This window comes from Hippocampus guttulatus, chromosome 12, assembly GCF_054856545.1.
Source record: "Hippocampus guttulatus isolate MCC_2025c chromosome 12, RoL_Hgut_1.0, whole genome shotgun sequence".
NCBI classification, from domain to species: Eukaryota; Metazoa; Chordata; class Actinopteri; order Syngnathiformes; family Syngnathidae; genus Hippocampus; species Hippocampus guttulatus.
In genome coordinates this window covers 13,791,860-13,811,179 of record NC_141272.1, presented here as the reverse complement: position 1 = coordinate 13,811,179, position 19,320 = coordinate 13,791,860, and the positions used below count along the sequence as shown (strand labels likewise).

The 19,320-nt window shown below is 44.0% G+C and overlaps 1 protein-coding gene across 1 annotated transcript; it reads right to left on the bottom strand.

Moving 5' to 3' along the window:
- Window positions 1-2,246: 2,246 nt before the first annotated feature.
- Window positions 2,247-18,951, bottom strand: tsr1 (TSR1 ribosome maturation factor). The gene is made up of 15 exons (XM_086125725.1): window positions 18,793-18,951; window positions 18,280-18,383; window positions 15,979-16,207; window positions 14,537-14,671; window positions 13,997-14,439; window positions 13,755-13,899; window positions 13,431-13,606; window positions 12,193-12,413; window positions 5,606-5,765; window positions 4,218-4,328; window positions 4,008-4,140; window positions 3,824-3,940; window positions 2,855-2,995; window positions 2,701-2,775; window positions 2,247-2,478 (listed from the first exon to the last, which is right to left on the bottom strand). The coding sequence occupies exons 1-15, from the start codon at window positions 18,908-18,910 to the stop codon at window positions 2,300-2,302; spliced, it is 2,487 nt and encodes an 828-aa protein (XP_085981851.1). The 5' UTR covers window positions 18,911-18,951; the 3' UTR covers window positions 2,247-2,299.
- Between the last annotated feature and the right edge of the window lie 369 nt (window positions 18,952-19,320).

Genomic DNA, 19,320 nt, shown 5'->3' with positions numbered 1-19,320 from the left:
GCCTTCCCTCACCATGACCTTGAAAACACACACACACGTATCGCCGTTATCACCTCATTCGAGCAAAACATAGGAAATAAAGTGAGTGTTGGCATAAAGCATGCCGCTCCTCCAAAAAAGTATGATACATCACACCCAAGTGTATCGCCTTTCTTTTCTGTTTATATATATATATATATATATATATATATATATATATATATTTTTTTTTTTTTAAGCACAAGGTGAACTTTTGCTCCACTTTGTATCACGTTGCCTCCGTCTCAACGTCTTCGCCCTGTGCTTGCTCATGTCGACATCTTGGCATGCCCGCCGGGATGAATCATGTTTCTGCAAGCGTGCAAAAAAAAAGGGGGGGGGCCGCGGAGGGGCTTGCGATTCCCAATAAATACTGAGATTCATAAATCAAGCATTTCCCCCCATTGCAAAAAATAAAAAACAACTAACAACTGCGGAGCATTTTTTGGCCTTCGTTTTTGACAGCAACAATGAGGCTATGAACTTTGCGGTGAAGAAGGGGCGACATCGGGTCAAAAAAGGAGCAAGCCACACTTCCAAACCACATTTTTGGGGGCATAATGCTATAATTTTTCAGTAAGTCAGAGGTTAGACAGCTCAGGGGATGTGCGTATTGCTAGCCTGAGTCTAATGGAGGTGCCAGGTTTCTCTGTAAGGCTGTGATAGGTGAAAAAAAAGGAAGGCTTTTTCCATCCCTGTCACATACTTTGGTTATTGTTTCATAGTGTATCCAATTTCCTATGGGACAAGTGATTAAATACTCTACACAAAACCTCTGAGGTGCCTTTGTGAAGTCGTATGTCCAGCTGTTTTAAAAAGTAAATAAATAAAAAATTAGCTCATAAAAAGTTGTTGGCCTGTGAGAGGAGTGTCAACATTTGACCGATAAACCGTGATCATGTTATTTGAAAATATACTTTTGCAAGACAAACAATAATTTTTGCAACAACAAAACTACTAATGTCAAATGTTTAGGAGTATGGACATTGTTTTGCAAGTCAGAAATGTTTGTTTTACAAGGGATTCAAGGTTTTTTTTTTGAAAAGAACATCAAATATTACCTGTTAAATTTGGTCATTTAAACCCTGGAGAAGCCAAAAACCCTTTTCTTCTTTGGAAAATGATGAATTATACATTAAATGATCAGTATATGGTCACTGAACACCAAAATATGTTTATTCAAATATTCAATGCTTTAATCCTAATTTAGGATTAGGGCCAAATTTGACCCTTTGGGATTTAAGGGTAGCATTTGAGTAGCAGAATTTATTGGGGCCAAATTTGACCCCATGGCTTCTCCAGGGTTAAGAGATGATAATCATGATAGAAGACAAACTATTACAAATGGTTATGGGTCATTCAAAAAATAAAAAAAGTCCCATCAGGAAAAAAAGAGAGCATCTTAAATGAAATTTAAAGTTTTTGGCAATTTTAATGAAAATAACATCAAACCCTTATCAGTGAAAAGCTGTATATATGTAAATTAATATTTATTGAGTCTTGGATCTATTTAAATTTTTTGTTTCGTTCATGTAAGCCACCGTTATTGCGATTGCTCATCACGCCATGTGTGCGCGCACGTGCGGTCACGGTTAATTGCGTAAGGTCAGTTGGCTTGAAAAATAGATCTTATGTATAAAAAGGTTGTGCAACCCTGCAGTTAAGCATTTTAAGTACTGGTCCATAGTTGCATTTGTAGACAGATTATGTTTTACTTGATGCAAGACTGGATCAAGTATGCATTATGTCAATAATCCTAACTAGATATGGATATTATCAATATGGAAGTTATAGTTTCCCCTTCCAGCAGCTCCTATATTTTGTTGTTCTACTTCTTCCTTTCATAACTTTGCTGCTGTGAATTGGGAATTTCTCCATTGCGAGACTAATAAAGGTTTTCTTATCTTTGCCTGTCAAAACATGATTCAGACCATTTACTTCGGAAGATTTATACATTGCCGCCCTCTAGTGGCCCACACCCATTTAGCAGTCGAGAGGCAAGAAAGCCGAAATCAAAAGGTGTGGGCTTCGGTTTACGGACAGAATGTCATTCCTTTGGAGGTGAGGTCACCAAATTTGGGCATAAAGCTAGTAAGGTCATAATTGCAGTCAATATTTGAAAGAATAGCAGTTGTTGGCCAAACATACACCAAAAAAACACACAAAAAAAACAAAAAAACGAACTGGGGACAGACTGCGTGTATCCCAATCATAAGCACCAACATGCATAGAGCCGCCAATTAAGTTTATTCAATAGCAATGGGATTTTGGTCATCTCAAACTATTCCATGTCCAAGTCCTGCAGGTCCACCATCGACTCCCGTTTAAACCAGGGCAGAGGCAAAGGCACGTAGGGGTCGTACGTCCAACGAGGATAAACCCTCTTGTACAAGTTCATCAGGACTGTGTCTTGAGAGCGCAGTTGACTATCAAACACGCACTTCATGTGACCATGTGTTCCTTAAAAATAAATAAATAAATAATTATGCTATGGCCTCAAAATACACTTACTCTTTTGACAAACATATTGCCATCACCCCCCCCCCCCCCCATTCAAGAGTAAAAGGCAAATAACGTTATTCAAATCAAGTATGTTTTTTTCTCCCACGGTAAATCCATTAATCAACCAGTCCTAGATTGACCGCAGATTGCTGTGAATGATATATTTTTCATTTGTCTGACCTAAAGCCTCCTTGATGTGGCCCCTCCGACCCCATTTAGTGCGCAGCTCCACGGGTTTGAACCACATGATGTCATCTAGCACACAATGAAGAGAAAAACAGATCAGTAACAGCTAGGGAGCGGAAGAATTGTTGAGGAAGTAAAGAATGCTCACCCCGGTTGAAGAACATGAAACGAACGACGGCGGAGCGCCGGTTAATTTTGAATGGGTGTCCGCTCAGCACGATCCTCTTGAGCGCAATGCGTCGAGGGTCACAACTGAGCAGGCTGCCGGTAGCCACCAGGTCCTGCACGCCTACGAGCACACAATTGTTTTCCAGGGGGGGGGGGGGGGGGATTAAAGACAGAATCAGGATAAGAAAGTCATGATACTGTAGGAATTATGTTATACTGTTGTAGAACAACACATTTTATGTTACACTGATAAACTTTTCTTTTTACTGCACACACGTTAGAATTGTACAAGGCTTATATCCAAAATTTAGGGAAAAAGAATAATATTTTGGGTAATAAGTGGTAAGTTTAGAAAAAACAAAACATTTTAGAAAATGTAAATTTTACTTGATACATTTTCACCATTAAAAAACAACAAATCACAAATTTACAGTCATATTATAATTAAAAGGTAAAATAACGACAAATATAATTAAGACATCATTGTAAAAGAAAAAAAACTTGACTATGATGTGAGAAGTAATTTTAGTGAGACTAAGCGTCATCGTTGATTAAAATAACGTCAACATCATAGCCATCTATAAAAAGGGTTAATCTTACAACATAAATGGCATTTTTAATCTAATGTGACAGATTTTTGTAATTTAAAAAAAAATATTTTACAAGTTTTCACACAAAAAAAGTACTTTTAGGAGGAAAGGACATGACTTCACGTCATGAGCTTTAATGTCACAAGTTAAAATTTTGAGAGCACAGAAGTTCAAATTGTCTTGTTCTACAAGAAAAAAAACGTAGTCGTCGTTTGAGAATAAATCAATGTTCACATGATCCATTAAGAGGGTGCCACAGTGAGTCACTGGCATGAATAGAGTAGTATTCGTAGACAAATAAAGTCAAATTGAAATTGTCTTTGTAGGGTGAGGGGGTGCGGGATTTCTGCTGATCTCACCATCGTCCCTCTGCTTGAAGAGCAGGACTCCTGTTGGAGGGAAGGTGATGGGAGCATACACCGACACAACAGTGGGGGCGTCTGGCCGGAGGAAGCGCTCCATCTTGTGCTTGTCGGCTGAATAGCAACAACAGTTAGCGCCTGAGTAGTTGGCTTGAACGGTCAAGTGCGCCCTCCATCGTACCCGAGGTGTGCTGAGAGAAGATGGGCGAGGCCCTGAACCGTCGAAAACCGCAGTGGAACACCAGCTCCTCTTTGGACTTGATGGGCTCTGTGTTGCTGGGGTGCCTCCTTACCAAAAGGTGCATCACTGACATCTAGAAATGAAGCCAATACAAGTTTGATCAGTGTTTTTCTTAACAGTTTTTGTTTGTAACGTGAGGAGCACAGGCACCTTCTGTTCATGGGGGAGGAGGGACACCAGCACCAGCGGCCTGCCTCCCTGCACGCTCTCCATCACCGAGGAAGGCACATCACTGATATGGAGTGTGACGTACCAGCCCACCTGCACAGCACAGAGCGGTGGTAGATATCTCCACAACGTTCAGAACAAGTCTATTAAAACTTGTTGACAGTCATTGTAACTTGCGGACAGCAGTATTGAGTAAACCAAGCTACCTGAATCTAAAACTCTGTACCATGAACAAAACCAAATGTCCACTTATTTTCAATTTTGTCGACCTTTTCAGTGTTTGTCATTAGGCACCAGGGTACTTCGAAGTGGCAGAAAAGCCATTGGCTACCTCAACCAAACTCCGTGACGAAAGATTTAGTTTGGGGTTGCGCCCCCAAATGTACCCCAAAGGTTTAGTTTTGTTTTTCAAAATAAAACAAACCAAAAAAAAAAAAAAAATCGACAGACGTCGGAATTAAAATCAGTAGCTACTTCCCAACGGACAAGAATGAAAACCAAACTGCCATCATTGGATTTGGCGAAGTCATTTTCTGGTTCTTCGTAGAAAAATGTTTGGGTGGATCATCTTGGACAAAGTTAGCTAAATATGTGCTGCCCATCTCAGGGTCAAGAGAACATATCTGTGCCACACACAGAAACCGGAACAAATTAGCCAGCCCCTCGATGATCATCTTCACTTAATGTTTAATTTCCATCACGTCTGTTTTTGAAATGTAAACCTGCGGTCACTGTTACGTCTTATTTGGAATTAGTTTACCTCACAGTGCGTCTGCTTTTTGACGGACACTTAACACAGTCAAACTACGCTGGCAAGCAAGATCACATTTTCTACACGGCAGTCATCGAATCAATCCTGTGTTCTTCCATCACGGTTTGGTTTGGGGCCGCCACAAAAAAGGACAAAATCCGACTTCAACGGACAGTTAGGACGGCGGAAAAAATCGTTGGCACCGCCCTACCCACTCTTGAGGACTTGCACACTGCAAGAATCAAGACAAGGGCACGGAAAATCCTCCTGGATCCCCCGCACCCTGCCCACCACCTTTTCCAGCTACTCCCCTCAGGCAGACGCTACAGATCCATGCGCACCAAATCCAGTAGACACTTAAACAGCTTCTTCCCTCTAGCCATTAACTCCTTAAACAGTCACTGACGTAGTCACTCTTCTTGTACTACAAATACTGCTACTGGTTACTCTAAAATGGTTCAATGATTTGTTGTTTACGATGATACTAATGCAGCGTGTTATACCGGAGACAAATTCCTTGTGTGTTCTACATACTTGGCCAATAAAGATGATTCTGATTCTGATTCTGATTTAAGTGGAAAAAATGTTAACGCTTGATGAAAGGGTGCAACGGTTTCACCATGGCGCCTTCCTCCTCTTCTGCGGCTTCAGTCAGAATGCGGCGGCGGGTGCGCTCAAAACTCTGGAACTGGAAGATGCGCGAATAGTTGTGAGGCAAGTTCTCCATGGGATCCCAGGGTGAGGAGCGGAAACTTTTAAGACCCCGGTAGCGCTGGAACCTAGAGGAAGGGGTCACCCAGTCTCAAAATTAGAAGATCAAGCATTTAAGGCATTTAAAATCAATTTCTAAGCTTCTTCATCACAGGTTTGGCAAAAAACTAATATACTATACTTCTCAAAATGACACTATTGCCGCTACTACTACTATTTCGGCAGAAAAAACTACCGATTACTAATTCAAAAATGTATAATACATAAAATACCCCCCCCCCACCCCTGACCCCAATACATTTCAATGCGCGTCAATTATATGAGGATATTTGCTATTTGCGGGCCAACCTTGACCCTATTTGCTGCGAAGAGCAGGGGTAGACTGTAAATATATGGTTCAAATAGCTTAGATTTGCGGTTCCCAGAAGGCATTGCGTGGCGCCATCCATCCATCCATCATCTAGCGCTTATCCGGGGCCGGGTCGCGGGGGCAACAGCTTTAGCAGGGAAGCCCAGACTTCCCTCTCCCTAGCTACTTCTTCCAGCTCTCCCCGGGGGACCCCGAGACGTTCCCAGGCCAGCTGGGTGACATAGTCTCTCCAGCGTGTCCTGGGTCTTCCTCTGGGTCTCCTCCCGGTGGGACATGCCCGGAACACCTCACCAGGGAGGCGCTCAGGAGGCATCCGAATCAGATGCCCAAGCCACCTCATCTGGCTCCTCTCGATGTGGAGGAGAAGCGGCTCGACTCTGAGCCCCTCCCGGATGACCGAGCTTCTCACATTATCTCTAAGGGAGACACCCTGTGGAGAAAACTCATTTCGGCCGCTTGTATCCGTGATCTCGTTCTTTCGGTCACGACCCATAGCTCGTGACCATAGATGAGGGTTGGAACGTAGATCGACCGGTAAATTGAGAGCTTCGCCCTTTGGCTCAGCTCCTTCTTCACCACGACAGACCGATACAACGTCCGCATCACAGCAGACGCTGCACCGATCTGCCTGTCGATCTCTCGCTCCCTCCTGCCCCCACTCGTGAACAAGACCCCAAGATACTTGAACTCCTCCACTTGGGGCAAGATCTCCTCCCCGACCCGGAGGGGGAGCTCCACCCTTTTCCGACTGAGGACCATGGTTTGTTTGTTTGTTTGTTGAACATAAAACATATATACAGTAATAATTTGACAGAAAATAAGGTAGATAAAAAAAGTAAAAAGAAAGAAATCAATCTTCATTCAACACAGTTATTATGTTCAAGGGAGTAGGAAGAAGTAAAAAACTTATCTAGTCCTACCCCGTTATGTGAGTGTATCTAATAAATCATTTTTATATCAATCAGAAAAGAAAAAAGTAAGAAGAAAGAAGTCTCCATTAAGGCTCATACTTTACCCTTAACCGTGATATTTTTACAACTTTTGGTTTTACAACTTCCACTCAGCAAGCGATTTACTCATTTTCAGGTCCGTTTCGAGATTATTCCACAGATTAACACCTTTGATAGATACACTTCTTTGCTTGATGTTTGTTCTTGTTTTGAGTTTTTTGAATAAGTTGGTACCTCTTAAATCATAGCTGCTTTCTCGAATTTCGAAAAACCTCTGAATGTTTTGGCAGAGCAGGTTATTGTGTGCTTTGTACATTAATTGGGCAATTTTAAAGTCAACCAGGTCATAAAATGTCATCGTATTTAATTTGATAAATAGTGGATTTGTGGGTTCCGTATATTTTGATCTATTAATAATTCGAATTGCTTTTTTTTGTAGGTTGAGAATAGGGAGTGTGTTTGTTTTGCAGGCATTTCCCCATATTTCCACACAGTAGGTCATATATGGTAATAATAATGAAGTGTATAATGTGTACAAAGATCTCTTATTTAGCACTTCCTTGGTTTTGTAGAGAATCCCTACGGTTTTGGCTATTTTTCTTTTTACGTTATCGATATGTGGCTTCCAACGTAGTTTTGAGTCTATTACTAATCCGAGAAACTTGGTTTCATACGCTCTTTCTATCTCAATTGAGTTTACCATAATTTTAGCTTGGTGTTTGATTGGTCTTGTGCCAAAAACAATTAACTTCGATTTTTTCAGGTTAAGTGACAATTTATTTCTGTCGAACCAGTTTTTTAATTTGTTTAATTCGTTTTCTACGGTTGTCAGGAGCTGTTTCAGATTTATTCCAGAACAGTAGAAAGTTGTATCATCAGCAAATAGGACACATTTAAATTGTTTTGAGACCTTGCAGATATCATTTATATATAAGATGAATAGTTTTGGACCAAGCACTGACCCCTGAGGAACTCCGTGAGTGATTTTCAGTTGATTCGTTTTTTTATTGCTGAGTTGCACGTACTGATATCTGTTTTCTAAATAACTTTTTATCCATTTATAAGCTACACCTCTAATGCCATATCTTTCTAGTTTTTTCAATAATATACTGTGATCTATTGTGTCAAAAGCTTTTTTAGATCTAGGAAAACCCCAACAGTAAATTCTTTGTCGTCTATATTAGTGGCTATTGCTTCCACAAACTCCATAACTGCCATTGAGGTGGTCCGTTTTTCCCTGAAGCCATATTGATTCTCACTTAACAGCGCATGCTTTTGTATAAAGCTATCAAGTCTGCGAGAAAATAGTTTTTCTAATATTTTTGAAAATTGTGGTAGTAGTGATATTGGTCTATAATTTGTAAATCGATGTCTTTCTCCACTTTTATAGATTGGAATAACCTTAGCAATTTTCATTTTTGATGGAAAGATACCAGCTTTGAATGACAGGTTGCATATGTGCGTGAAAGGTCGCACTACATATTCTATAATCTGCTTTATTATTGTCATATCAATATTAAAGCAATCAGTTGACTTTTTATTTTTAAAAGTTTTTATAATATTTGATACTTGTTTTACAGCAGTAAGGAACATCGTGGAGGAGTTTTTTTCTACATATCTATCTATTTCAAACAAGTTTGTTGGATCAGGAATTTGTTTTGCTAGGTTACTGCCGATGTTGACAAAATACTCATTAAATTCAGTTGCTATTTCTGCAGTTTTTTCCAAAATAGTATTTTTGCCTTTGATAAAATACTCTGGATAATCCATTTTTTAGGACTATTTCTGATTACTTGGTTAAGTATCTTCCATATTTCTTGTGTGTTACTTTTATTCTGCTCTAATAGTGCATGATAATGATCTCTTTTACTGGTTCTTATAATATTTACTAGTTTATTTTTATAGGTCTTATATTTTTTTCTGCTTCTTCAGTTCTCAATTTTAAAAACAATTTATATAAATTGTTTTTCTTTTTACATGCATTTTCTATGCCTTTCGTTATCCATGGCTTACTTGGGTCTTTATACTTTTTGGTTTCAGATTTGGAGGTGCTGATCCTCATCCCAGCCGCTTCACACTCGGCTGCGAAACGCTCCAGTGAGAGTTGGAGAGCCCTGTTTGAAGGAGCCAACAGCACCACATCATCTGCAAAAGGCAGGGATGCAATACTGAGGCCCCCAAAACGGACCCCCTCAACGCTTCGGCTGCGCCTAGAAATTCTGTCCATAAAGGTTATGAACAGAATCGGAGACAAAGGGCAGCCTTGGCGGAGTCCTACCCCCACTGGAAACGATTCCGACTTACTGCCGGCAATGCAAACCAAACTCTGACATCGGTGGTATAGTGACCGAACCGCCCGTATCAGGGGGTTCGGTACCCCATACCCACGAAGCACCCCCCACACAACTCCCCGAGGGACACGGTCAAACGCCTTCTCCAAGTCCACAAAACACATGTAGACTGGTTGGGCGAATTCCCACATACCCTCGAGGACCCTGCTAAGGGTGTAGAGCTGGTCCACTGTTCCACGGCCGGGACGAAAACCACACTGCTCCTCCTCAATCTGAGGCTCGACTTCCTGACGGACCCTCCTCTCCAGCACCCCTGAATAGACCTTACCAGGGAGGCTGAGGAGTGTGATCCCTCTGTAGTTGGAACACACCCTCCGGTCCCCCTTTTTAAAAAGAGGGACTACCACCCCCCCTGTTGACCACGCGATGTTGCAGAGGCGTGTCAACCAGGACAGCCCCACAACATCCAGAGCCTTGAGGAACTCCGGGCGGATCTCATCCACCCCTGGGGCCTTGCCACCGAGGAGCTTTTTTAACCACATCGGTGACTTCAACCACAGAGATAGGAGAGCCCACCTCAGAGTCCCCAGGCTCTGCTTCCTCCAAGGAAGGCGTGTTGGTGGAGTTGAGGAGGTCTTCGAAGTACTCTGCCCACCGGTTCACAACGTCCCGAGTCGAAGTCAGCAGCGCCCCATCCCCACTGTACACAGTGTTAGTGGTTCACTGCTTCCCCCTCCTGAGACGTCGGATGGTGGACCAGAATTTCCTCGAAGCCGTCCGGAAGTCGGCTTCCATGGCCCCACCGAACTCTTCCCACGCTCTGGTTTTTGCCTCGGCGACCACCGAAGCTGCGTTCCGCTTGGCCAGTCGATACCCGTCAGCTGCCTCTGGGGTCCCACAGGCCATAAAGGCTCGATAGGACTCCTTCTTCAGCTTGACGGCATCCCTTACTGCTGGTGTCCACCAGCGAGTACGGGGGTTGCCGCCACGACAGGCACCAACCACCTTACGGCCACAACTCAGATTGGCCGCCTCAACAATAGAGGCACGGAACATGGTCCACTCGGGCTCAATGTCCCCCGCCTCCCCCGGAACATGGGAAAAGCTCTGTCGGAGGTGGGAGTTGAAACTCCTTCTGACAGGGGATTCCGCCAGACGCTCCCAACAAACCCTCACAATACGTTTGGGTCTGCCAGGACGGACCGGCATCTTCCCCCACCATCGGAGCCTACTCACCACCAGGTGGTGATCAGTTGACAGCTCCGCCCCTCTCTTCACCCGAGTGTCCAGAACATGCGGCCGCAAATCCGATGATACAACTACAAAGTCGATCGTCGAACTGCGGCCTAGGGTGTCCTGGTGCCAAGTGCACATATGGACACCCTTATGTTTGAACAAGGTGTTCGTTATGGACAATCCGTGGCGAGCACAGAAGTCCAATAACAAAACACCACTCGAGTTCTGATCGAGGGGGCCGTTCCTCCCAATCACGCCCCTCCAGGTCTCACTGTCATTGCCCACGTGAGCATTAGTCCCCCAGCAGAACAAGGGAGTCCCCAGCAGGAGTACTCTCCAGCACACCCTCCAAGGACTCCAAAAAGGGTGGGTATGCTGAGCTGCTGTTTGGTGCATATGCACAAACAACAGTCAGGACCCGTCCACCCACCCGAAGGCGGAGGGAGGCAACCCTCTCGTCTACCGGTGTGAACCCCAATGTACAGGCACTGAGCCGGGGGGCAATGAGTATGCCCACACCTGCTCTGCGCCTCTCACCGTGAGCAACTCCAGAGTGGAAGAGAGTCCAACCCCTCTCGAGAGAACTGGTACCAGAACCCAGGCTGTGTGTGGAGGCAAGTCCGACTATATCCAGTCGGAAATTCTCTGCCTCACACACCAGCTCGGGCTCCTTCCCTGCCAGAGAGGTGACATTCCATGTCCCAAGAGCTAGCTTCTGCAGCCGAGGATCGGACCGCCAGGGTCCCCGCCTTTGGCTGCCGCCCAGCTCACATTGCACCCGACCCCTTTGGCCCCTCTCATGGGTGGTGAGCCCATGGGAAGGGGGACCCACGTTGCCTCTTCGGGCTGTGCCCGGCCGGGCCCCATGGGTGTAGGCCCGGGCCACCAGGCGCTTGCCAACGAGCCCCACCTCCAGGCCTGGCTCCAGAGGGGGGCCCCGGTGACCCGCGTCCGGGCAAGGGAAACCTTGGTCCATATATTTTTCTCATCATAAGGGTCTTTGAGCCGTGCTTTGTCTGGCCCCTCACCTATAACCTGTTTGCCATGGGTGACCCTGCCAGGGGCATAAAGCCCCAGACAACTTAGCTCCTAGGATCATTGGGACACACAAACCCCTCCACCACGGTAAGGTGACGACTCACGGAGGGGATTGCGTGGCGCAATGCAGTTAATTAATGAAGTTATAAGGACATTAATCCTTGTTATATGTGTGTGTGTGTTACCAGTTCACGTGTGTCAAATGTATTTATTTGTATAATTTATGTTGCACGATGCTTTTCGCATTATTCTTTTTGGAAGACTTTTATCACCTTTAGATTGTGTGTAAAATAGTGACATCCAGGTCAATTCGTTGCACAACTTGCATTGCTCACCTAAGCATTGTTTGTCAAAGGTGAGATTTGCTGTATTTTGAATGTCAGGTCCATAGAATGACCTCAACAACAATTTTTTTTTAAGCATCCATTGTTGTGGTATAAATTGATGCGCAATAAATGATACCTGTGTTACTTGAGCATATAAAGGTAAAAAGAAATCTGTAAACATCGGCCATTTGGCAGATGTTTGGAGGGCCATAATCGGTCGGGCAAATTAAACCCCGAAAGCACGTGCAAAGGACTTATGCACAGGGGTAAAATTCAGAACGCACCTGATTTTGGCAGCCACGTCAATGGGCGTGTCCACCTCATCGGGGAACATCTCATTGGCTCGCGCCTCGCGGTAACGTTTGAGACCCCCCTCTTCCTCCGTCTCATCCATGTGCTTGTCATAGCGCTGGTCGGCTCCTGCTCGCTCTGTGGAAGACAATTCTTCTTCTTCTTCCTCTTCCTCTTTATCCTCCTCTTCTGAGGGAAGGTATGAACCTGCATCCTGGCAAAATACAGACTAAGTGGTAAGAACACGAGACAATAGTCAGTAGTTACGCATCTCCAACCACAACAATTAACGTGTTATGAATACCTGCATAACCGCGTCAAACTGTATTTTCCCTCTTTGCTCGTGATGCAGTTCTGCATGAACATGGAAGAGCAGTGCTAAGTCGAGCTAGCAAATGTCACCCCAAGAGGTAGCTTTACACTGCCCATAAAAGTTCGTTTGTTCCTTTCAGAGTCCTCTTCGGTATTTACAGCACCGGTGCGAAATGGAGGGACGAAGTTTGCAATTTTCCCTGACTGTTACCTTTAATCGTGTGAAGTATGAAACGCGCTATATAAATAAAGCTGCCTCCCCCTAAGATGAAAACTAGCAGCCATCGTGCATTTACGTGCCGCCCCGCAATGACATCAAGACACATTAGGTGGTTGAGCCTATTTTCCCCAACATTGCTGCATTCCAAAAAAAAAAAAAAAAAAGCATTTGAAAGAACCCTATTGTTACTCGCACATATTCCTGTCTGTGAAGTTCAAAACAATAAACAAGTGCATGCGATTTGTCTTTTCGTCCTTTGAAGCAAAGCTGGAAATAAATCATTTGGGCGAAGCCTCCCCGTGTCCAGACAGGAAGTGAGTCGTGTTCATCGAGCAGGAGGATAAGAGGCTTGCTCTCGGGACGCCTGCACCAAAGCACTATTGTTTTGGCCTGAAGCCTGCTGCGGCAGACGCTTGGATAAACAAACTAACACGTCTGCACAGCAACGCATGAGCCATTCAAACCGCCATAATGTCACATTTGTACAGTTCCATAATTGGATAATTGCAATTATTTGTCAAAGAGGTATTTACTCAACAAAAAATCAACAAATCCGGATCCCCAAAAAGTGCTGAATGTAACCCTTTCAATGTCCTTAAAGAACAGCACAAAAATCAGTTTTCCAATGTAGATTTTTTTTGTGTTTTAGAAGTAAAACATTTTATGGAAATGCTCTCAATAAACCAAGGACACAATTACCTGTGAGTCATCATCGTTCCCTTCAGGGATCTCATCCATCATTTCATCATCGCAGTCGTCGTCTTCGCTGCTTTCTTCGTCCAGGTCACAGTTTTCATCATTATCCACGATCCATGCTGCCTGGTAGTCGGATGTTCCCTTTGGAACTTTCATCACGTGCTTGCTCTTTCTGGCCTCTAAAAGACAGCAATTAAATGTGAATTATTGGTACGTGGTATAGTTGATCTTTTCGGTAACGAGGTGCCGTTCATGTGGATTTTCTGAGGGTGGGGCAGGGACCTAAACTCTCCAAATCCACGTTTTAGAGATTGTCTCATTTTGTACCTTCAGCCTCAAGCAGCTCTGATTCTGTGGGCCATGTCTGCTCTCCATCCATGGGGTCCACCTCAGCTTCGGCCTGCAGGCTTTCCCGACAAGAGGGGTCCGCTTTTATGAGCACCCTCGCAGGGGCCTCTGCTTCATCACCATCCTGCAAAAGAACAAACAAACATCAAACATGCAGACCACAGCAAAATAGCAACCGAAAAGAGTTATTCTGAGCTGTCGGTTTTTCACTAAAATCCTACCATCATGTCAACCTCTCCAGCCTTGCCGCGCTTGCCTGGTCTGGGTGCGGTTGTGTTCAAGGGAAGTGGGTCCGTTGGAGCATCGATCTGACTCAGTTGAAAATCACCATGTCCACTGATGTGCACTAGCCTATCCACGCGGAGAGGACGACCACGAACATACCCGGAGACACAGAGTGTGCCAAGGCTGGAGGGGCTACCCGGCGTGCCGCTGGGTGTAAAAGTGACGTGCTGGGCTACGAGATGAGAGCGTCTGGACCGAAAGCCCAGCTTCCGTTGTTTGTGTGTGCCCAAATGTCTGAGCAGAAGAGTGACATCCTGCTCCGAATCCAGGGGGAAGAGACGGGCCTCAGGGAAGCGCATTTCTGTGACTTTGGACAGCGCCCTGCGGCAATCCACCTTCTTCTTTACCGGGAGGTCAGACATGCCCTGGCACACAAGAGCTACCAAGGTGTGGATTTTTTTGGGACGAAGCAGATTAGCATTAAAAATCAATAAAATACGAAGATGAAATGTGACAGTTGTATGGGTTACACTTACCATAGCTCGGGAGGCCCTGGGCAAATAGACAGGAGAGACAGTAGTCGCCATAGCTGTCCCAGCCGTCATCAGAATTCAGCACAAAAATAAGGCTATCCACTGTCTTTGCTACATCGAGCAGTGAATGTATATCATCTGGGCAGAGAGAGCACATACAGGCTTTTCAAGTCAAAGCTTAGAAAAAAAGCGGAAGGCATCTTTAGACCGTTATTCTATAATTTGTATGTTCAAGTGTGAAAATACCCAAACAACTCTGATCACATGGTGTATATTTTTTATGTAAGGAATCAAAAATATATTCCTGGTATAACATTTTTGACTTTTTGCCATGGGATGCCTTAAATTGACGTCAAAAATTAACGCTGGAGTGAGTCGTTTCTGTCGCCCCTTGTGGTGAAACACTGCATTACAACAGGAGAACCATCATTTTGATTGCATAGACCAGGGATGGGGAACTGGCAGCCAGGCAGCCCGCGATCATACTGGGAGTGACCATTTGATTTTAAAACGTATTAATTAAAATACAATAATATAAATAATTTAATTCGAATTTTTTAAATAGAAAAACACCCATAAGAGGACATGAAGCACATGCATACACATAAGGGGTGTTCACACGGCAAGATTTGCTCCGGTGCTACGCCAGCGCTGCCCCAGTTGAGGGTTCACACGTGCAAATTTACACCGGTGTAGCCCCGGAAAACAGCTTACTCCGGGGCGAATTTAACCCAACTCAGGGAGGTGGGTTAAATATTTGCTCCGGAGCAAATGCTCGTTTGCGGGGGGGAGTAGCCTCACTACGCATAAGAAGAGTTGATTACATACGGCAAGTATGCATTGCTTTCGTGCTCTGTTGTACTTCTGTCATGTGTTTGTTTAATAACGACACAAGACATGGCTGGTAACAGTAGCAAGCGGCACCTCTTGGGTTATACCATCTCAACTAGAACGGTGGAGGGATAGTCCCCAAACGTCATCTTTCCTTTTGTAGGAGACTGGACTGTCTCGGAGTTGTTTGTGTAGTTTGTTCCTTTGTTGTGTGTTCACAACCCCAATCGTTGATTTACGTTTTCGGGGGCGGTCACTCTCGAGCAGAAGGCACGGAGACCGAGAAGGAGAAGGACGTGCCCGTCAAGTAGTTGCTTGAGTTGTGTATGTTTTAAAACGAACCAACACGACAGCTCTTTGTTTTCTATCATTTTGCTCCGCTGCAGAAATTGCCGTGTGAACCCAAGTGGGGCTGCACCGACGCTGCGCCGGTGCTAACACGCTCAGCGGCTTTGTACGTGTGACCGCTCCACAAAATTTGCTCCGGTGTAAAATATATCACAACAAAATACATCGGTGCAGCACCGGAGCAAATGTGTGCCATGTGAACACCCCTAAAGACAGGAGGGCGGCCTCAACAGAGATTTGAACCCACAAACACTCATGGTACTTACCTGTGTTGGTTCTAAGAAAGGTAAATCTTTGTTTAAAACGAGGCACAACCAGTCCGAAACTGTCACTGGCGCCACTGACAGACTGCTCCTGGTGTACAACGCCGCCTGCGCCCTCTTGACGGAGCAGTTTGGTAACAACGCCGGCGTCTACTGCGGCATGAAGAGGGACCACGGCAACCAGAATAGGAGGACCATCCCTGGTGCCTAGACGCCGCTTCTCCGTTAGCACCTAGAATGATGAGAAATATTCAAACTCAGATGTGCTATTCAACAGGCTATTGTATATGTTTGGCTGGTAAATGGTTGAAGTGATGAAATTCTGATTTGGATGAAACAATTTAGGTCCGATTCCATGCTTTTCAGTCCTCTGCCAAACATGACCAAAAATATGCCATGCTACCAGAAGGGCAGTAAAATTCATATATACACATCGACACAGAAGACCACTGCATCTAAGCCGCAATGAAATGTGTTGTTTTACACGGAGAATAAAGAATACACGCATGGGAGTTTTGTTGTATGAGCTGTCTGCATTGGTTGCTGACACTAGTGTCCAAATGTACCGTATTTTCACGACTATAAGGCGCCATTAAAAGTCTAAAATTTTCTCCAAAATGGACAGGACGCCTTATGATGCGGAGCGTCTTGTCTATACGCTGAGTTCCAAAACCTGACTGACAGCCGACACGCTGTTTATATAGAGAAAAGGCGGAAGTGACTGTGGACAGGCATGCAGCAAAGAAGTCGGCCAATCAGTGAAGGGTGGGCGTGTATATATACACATATGGAGAGCGAGAGAGAGAAAAGGCAGATGTGAGTGAGGACAGGCATGCGGGGAAGAAGTCCGCCAATGGGTGAAGGGTGGGCGTGTAAGTGGACGCTAAAGGTACGCCCCAAGCAGGTACCAACACCTGTATAGAGTGTGGCTATGTGCATTGTTGCAAAACAACTTCGGTTTTGGTATCTAAGAACCCCCGAAAATAAATTCTACAAAGAGACACGCCTACGAAGCTCAGTTCAAACTTCAAGCCATCGGTTATGCTTTTGGCATGCGTGCCCATCTCACAGCAGCGGTGAAAAACCAAGTCAAGCAAATGAACTCTGAGCTTGCCGTTATTCCCGGAGGCTTGACTAAATAACTCCAACCGCTGGACATCGGCATCAACCGGGCGTTCAAAGTAAAGTTGCGAACGGCATGGGAACAATGAATGATCGATGGCAAACAACTTTACAAAGAGTGAGAGGCAGCGCCGGGCGAGTTACGCCACAATTTGCGAATGGATTGTGGCTGCTTGGACGAACGTGTCTGCTTGCACTGTTGTTCGAGTTTTTGGCAAAGCCGGCATCATTTCTGTGGAGCCACATGGCAATGAGAGTGACTCTGACAACGAGAGGGAACACGGCGTTTTTGATGGATTACCGGTACTTGCACAATTGTTCAATTCTAATACAGAGGATAAGGACTTTGATGGATTTCTGGGTGATGATTGATCGAAAAACGTGAGTACATTGTACGATGGCTAAATAAAATACAACGGAACTCAGTTTTCCGTTGCCTTTTTAAAAACGTGTTTTTAGCTTGTATCTGTATGTCTTGGCATGCTACCGTATGCTTCAAGCTAACGTGTTTTTAGCGTGCGCGCATGCATGCCGTATGTTTAAGCTGGCGTATGTTTTACCACTTTAAAATTGCGCCCAATAATACAGTGCGTTTTGTCTATGTGTAAAATACAGAAATAGCACCCATTAATGAGACTGCGCCCAACCATACGGTGCGTCGAATGGTCGTGAAAATACGGTAGTTGTTTAAAGGTCTATAATTACAGCAACATTGATGCTAGTTTTGTTTGCCTGTCTATAGTGCTTTGCATTGTGTGTTCGCATTAAGCTAGTAACATTGGTGCTTTGGTTGAATATAAAGCATGCCATTCTCTTTTCATTTTGTGTTTAGTTTGAATAAAAACTTCAACTGGTAGTGGCAATAAACAGATTAAAGCAAGTACTTGAAGAATAAGAATAGGTCACTATCTGCCAGATTCTGCTTGTTTCAAAGTCATTTTTGCTCTGAACACGAGACAAAGAAAAGAAAAAAACATTGGCCCAGGCGGCTTGTATCTCATAATATACATAAATAGTATTATTTACTTCTGTGTTGTCGTGCGATGTTGACTTTTGTGTTGTTTCACCGGTACGGTATTTGAACTATATTTAAGGGAATTGATGGGTAGACGCATTAAATCAGAATTGGGGACGTGGAACTGCAGTGTAAATGCAGCCTCGTTAATTAGCATTTGTAAATACCATGTCTCTCTTGTTCTTGCGTAGTTGATTAGCTTTGTTCTTTCTGTCCATCTTCCGTTGCTCTTTTCTCTGTTTTTTAGTGAGTGCTATCACCGACACCCTTCCTGCAAGAGATTGTATACAGTATATGGTTTGGGCAAAGTGGAGAAACCTTAAGACATCATTTATCATGGATTCCATAATGTAGCAAATACGAAAAATCATGTACTGTATGTGTTTATAATGTGAGAATAGCTGTTTTTAAACTGCAGATTAAACAGGCTAAACGTATTTTTTCACTGTGCAATTACTGTATATCCCATGTCAAATGTACAAATTGCTAGCATTCTAAATTACTGGAAACAACAAGCACAATACTATTGCTAGATCAATATCTCTATGACAGTGTCATTCGTATCATAGTCAAGGCACACACTTTTTGAGTGGAGATGTTAACACGTGTGATTTGTTAGCCGCTATAACACTAGCTATGGGTGCTAGTACATGTCTAATTCAAAATAAAATGACACTCACCTTTGTTTTCTCTCTCAATTTCACCTTTCGTCCGATGCTTGCCATGTTTGTGCCCTTTGTTTTTCTGCTTATAGACGCCCGGCCGATGGCCTTGCTGCTTTTCCCCGTTTGCGACCATTTTTTACCATGTGGGCCGTAACAATCTGGTTTCCTTCTGGAACCGTGACGTCATGACGGTAAACGTCCATACACTTCCGGGATGTGTTTTTGCTTCGAAATAAAAGTACTGTAATCCCTTCAAAAAACACAAACAGGTAATAACTTTAAAATAGCAATTCAAACCTAACCATACATTTGCTATAGTACTTGCCATTAAAGAAAAAAAGTGTAGATACGTGTGTAAAATTAGTAAAATCGTTTCTTCCCTCATTAATTATTTCTCATTGTTCACTGTCCTGGTGAAAGGACACTTTGATTCTCTTTTCTTTCGTCTATCACTACTTAAAATAACAAGGCGTATGCTGGAATATGGTTATGATTGCATGACTGTCATGTCTTATGTTATGTGTTGTGTTACATTACCGTATT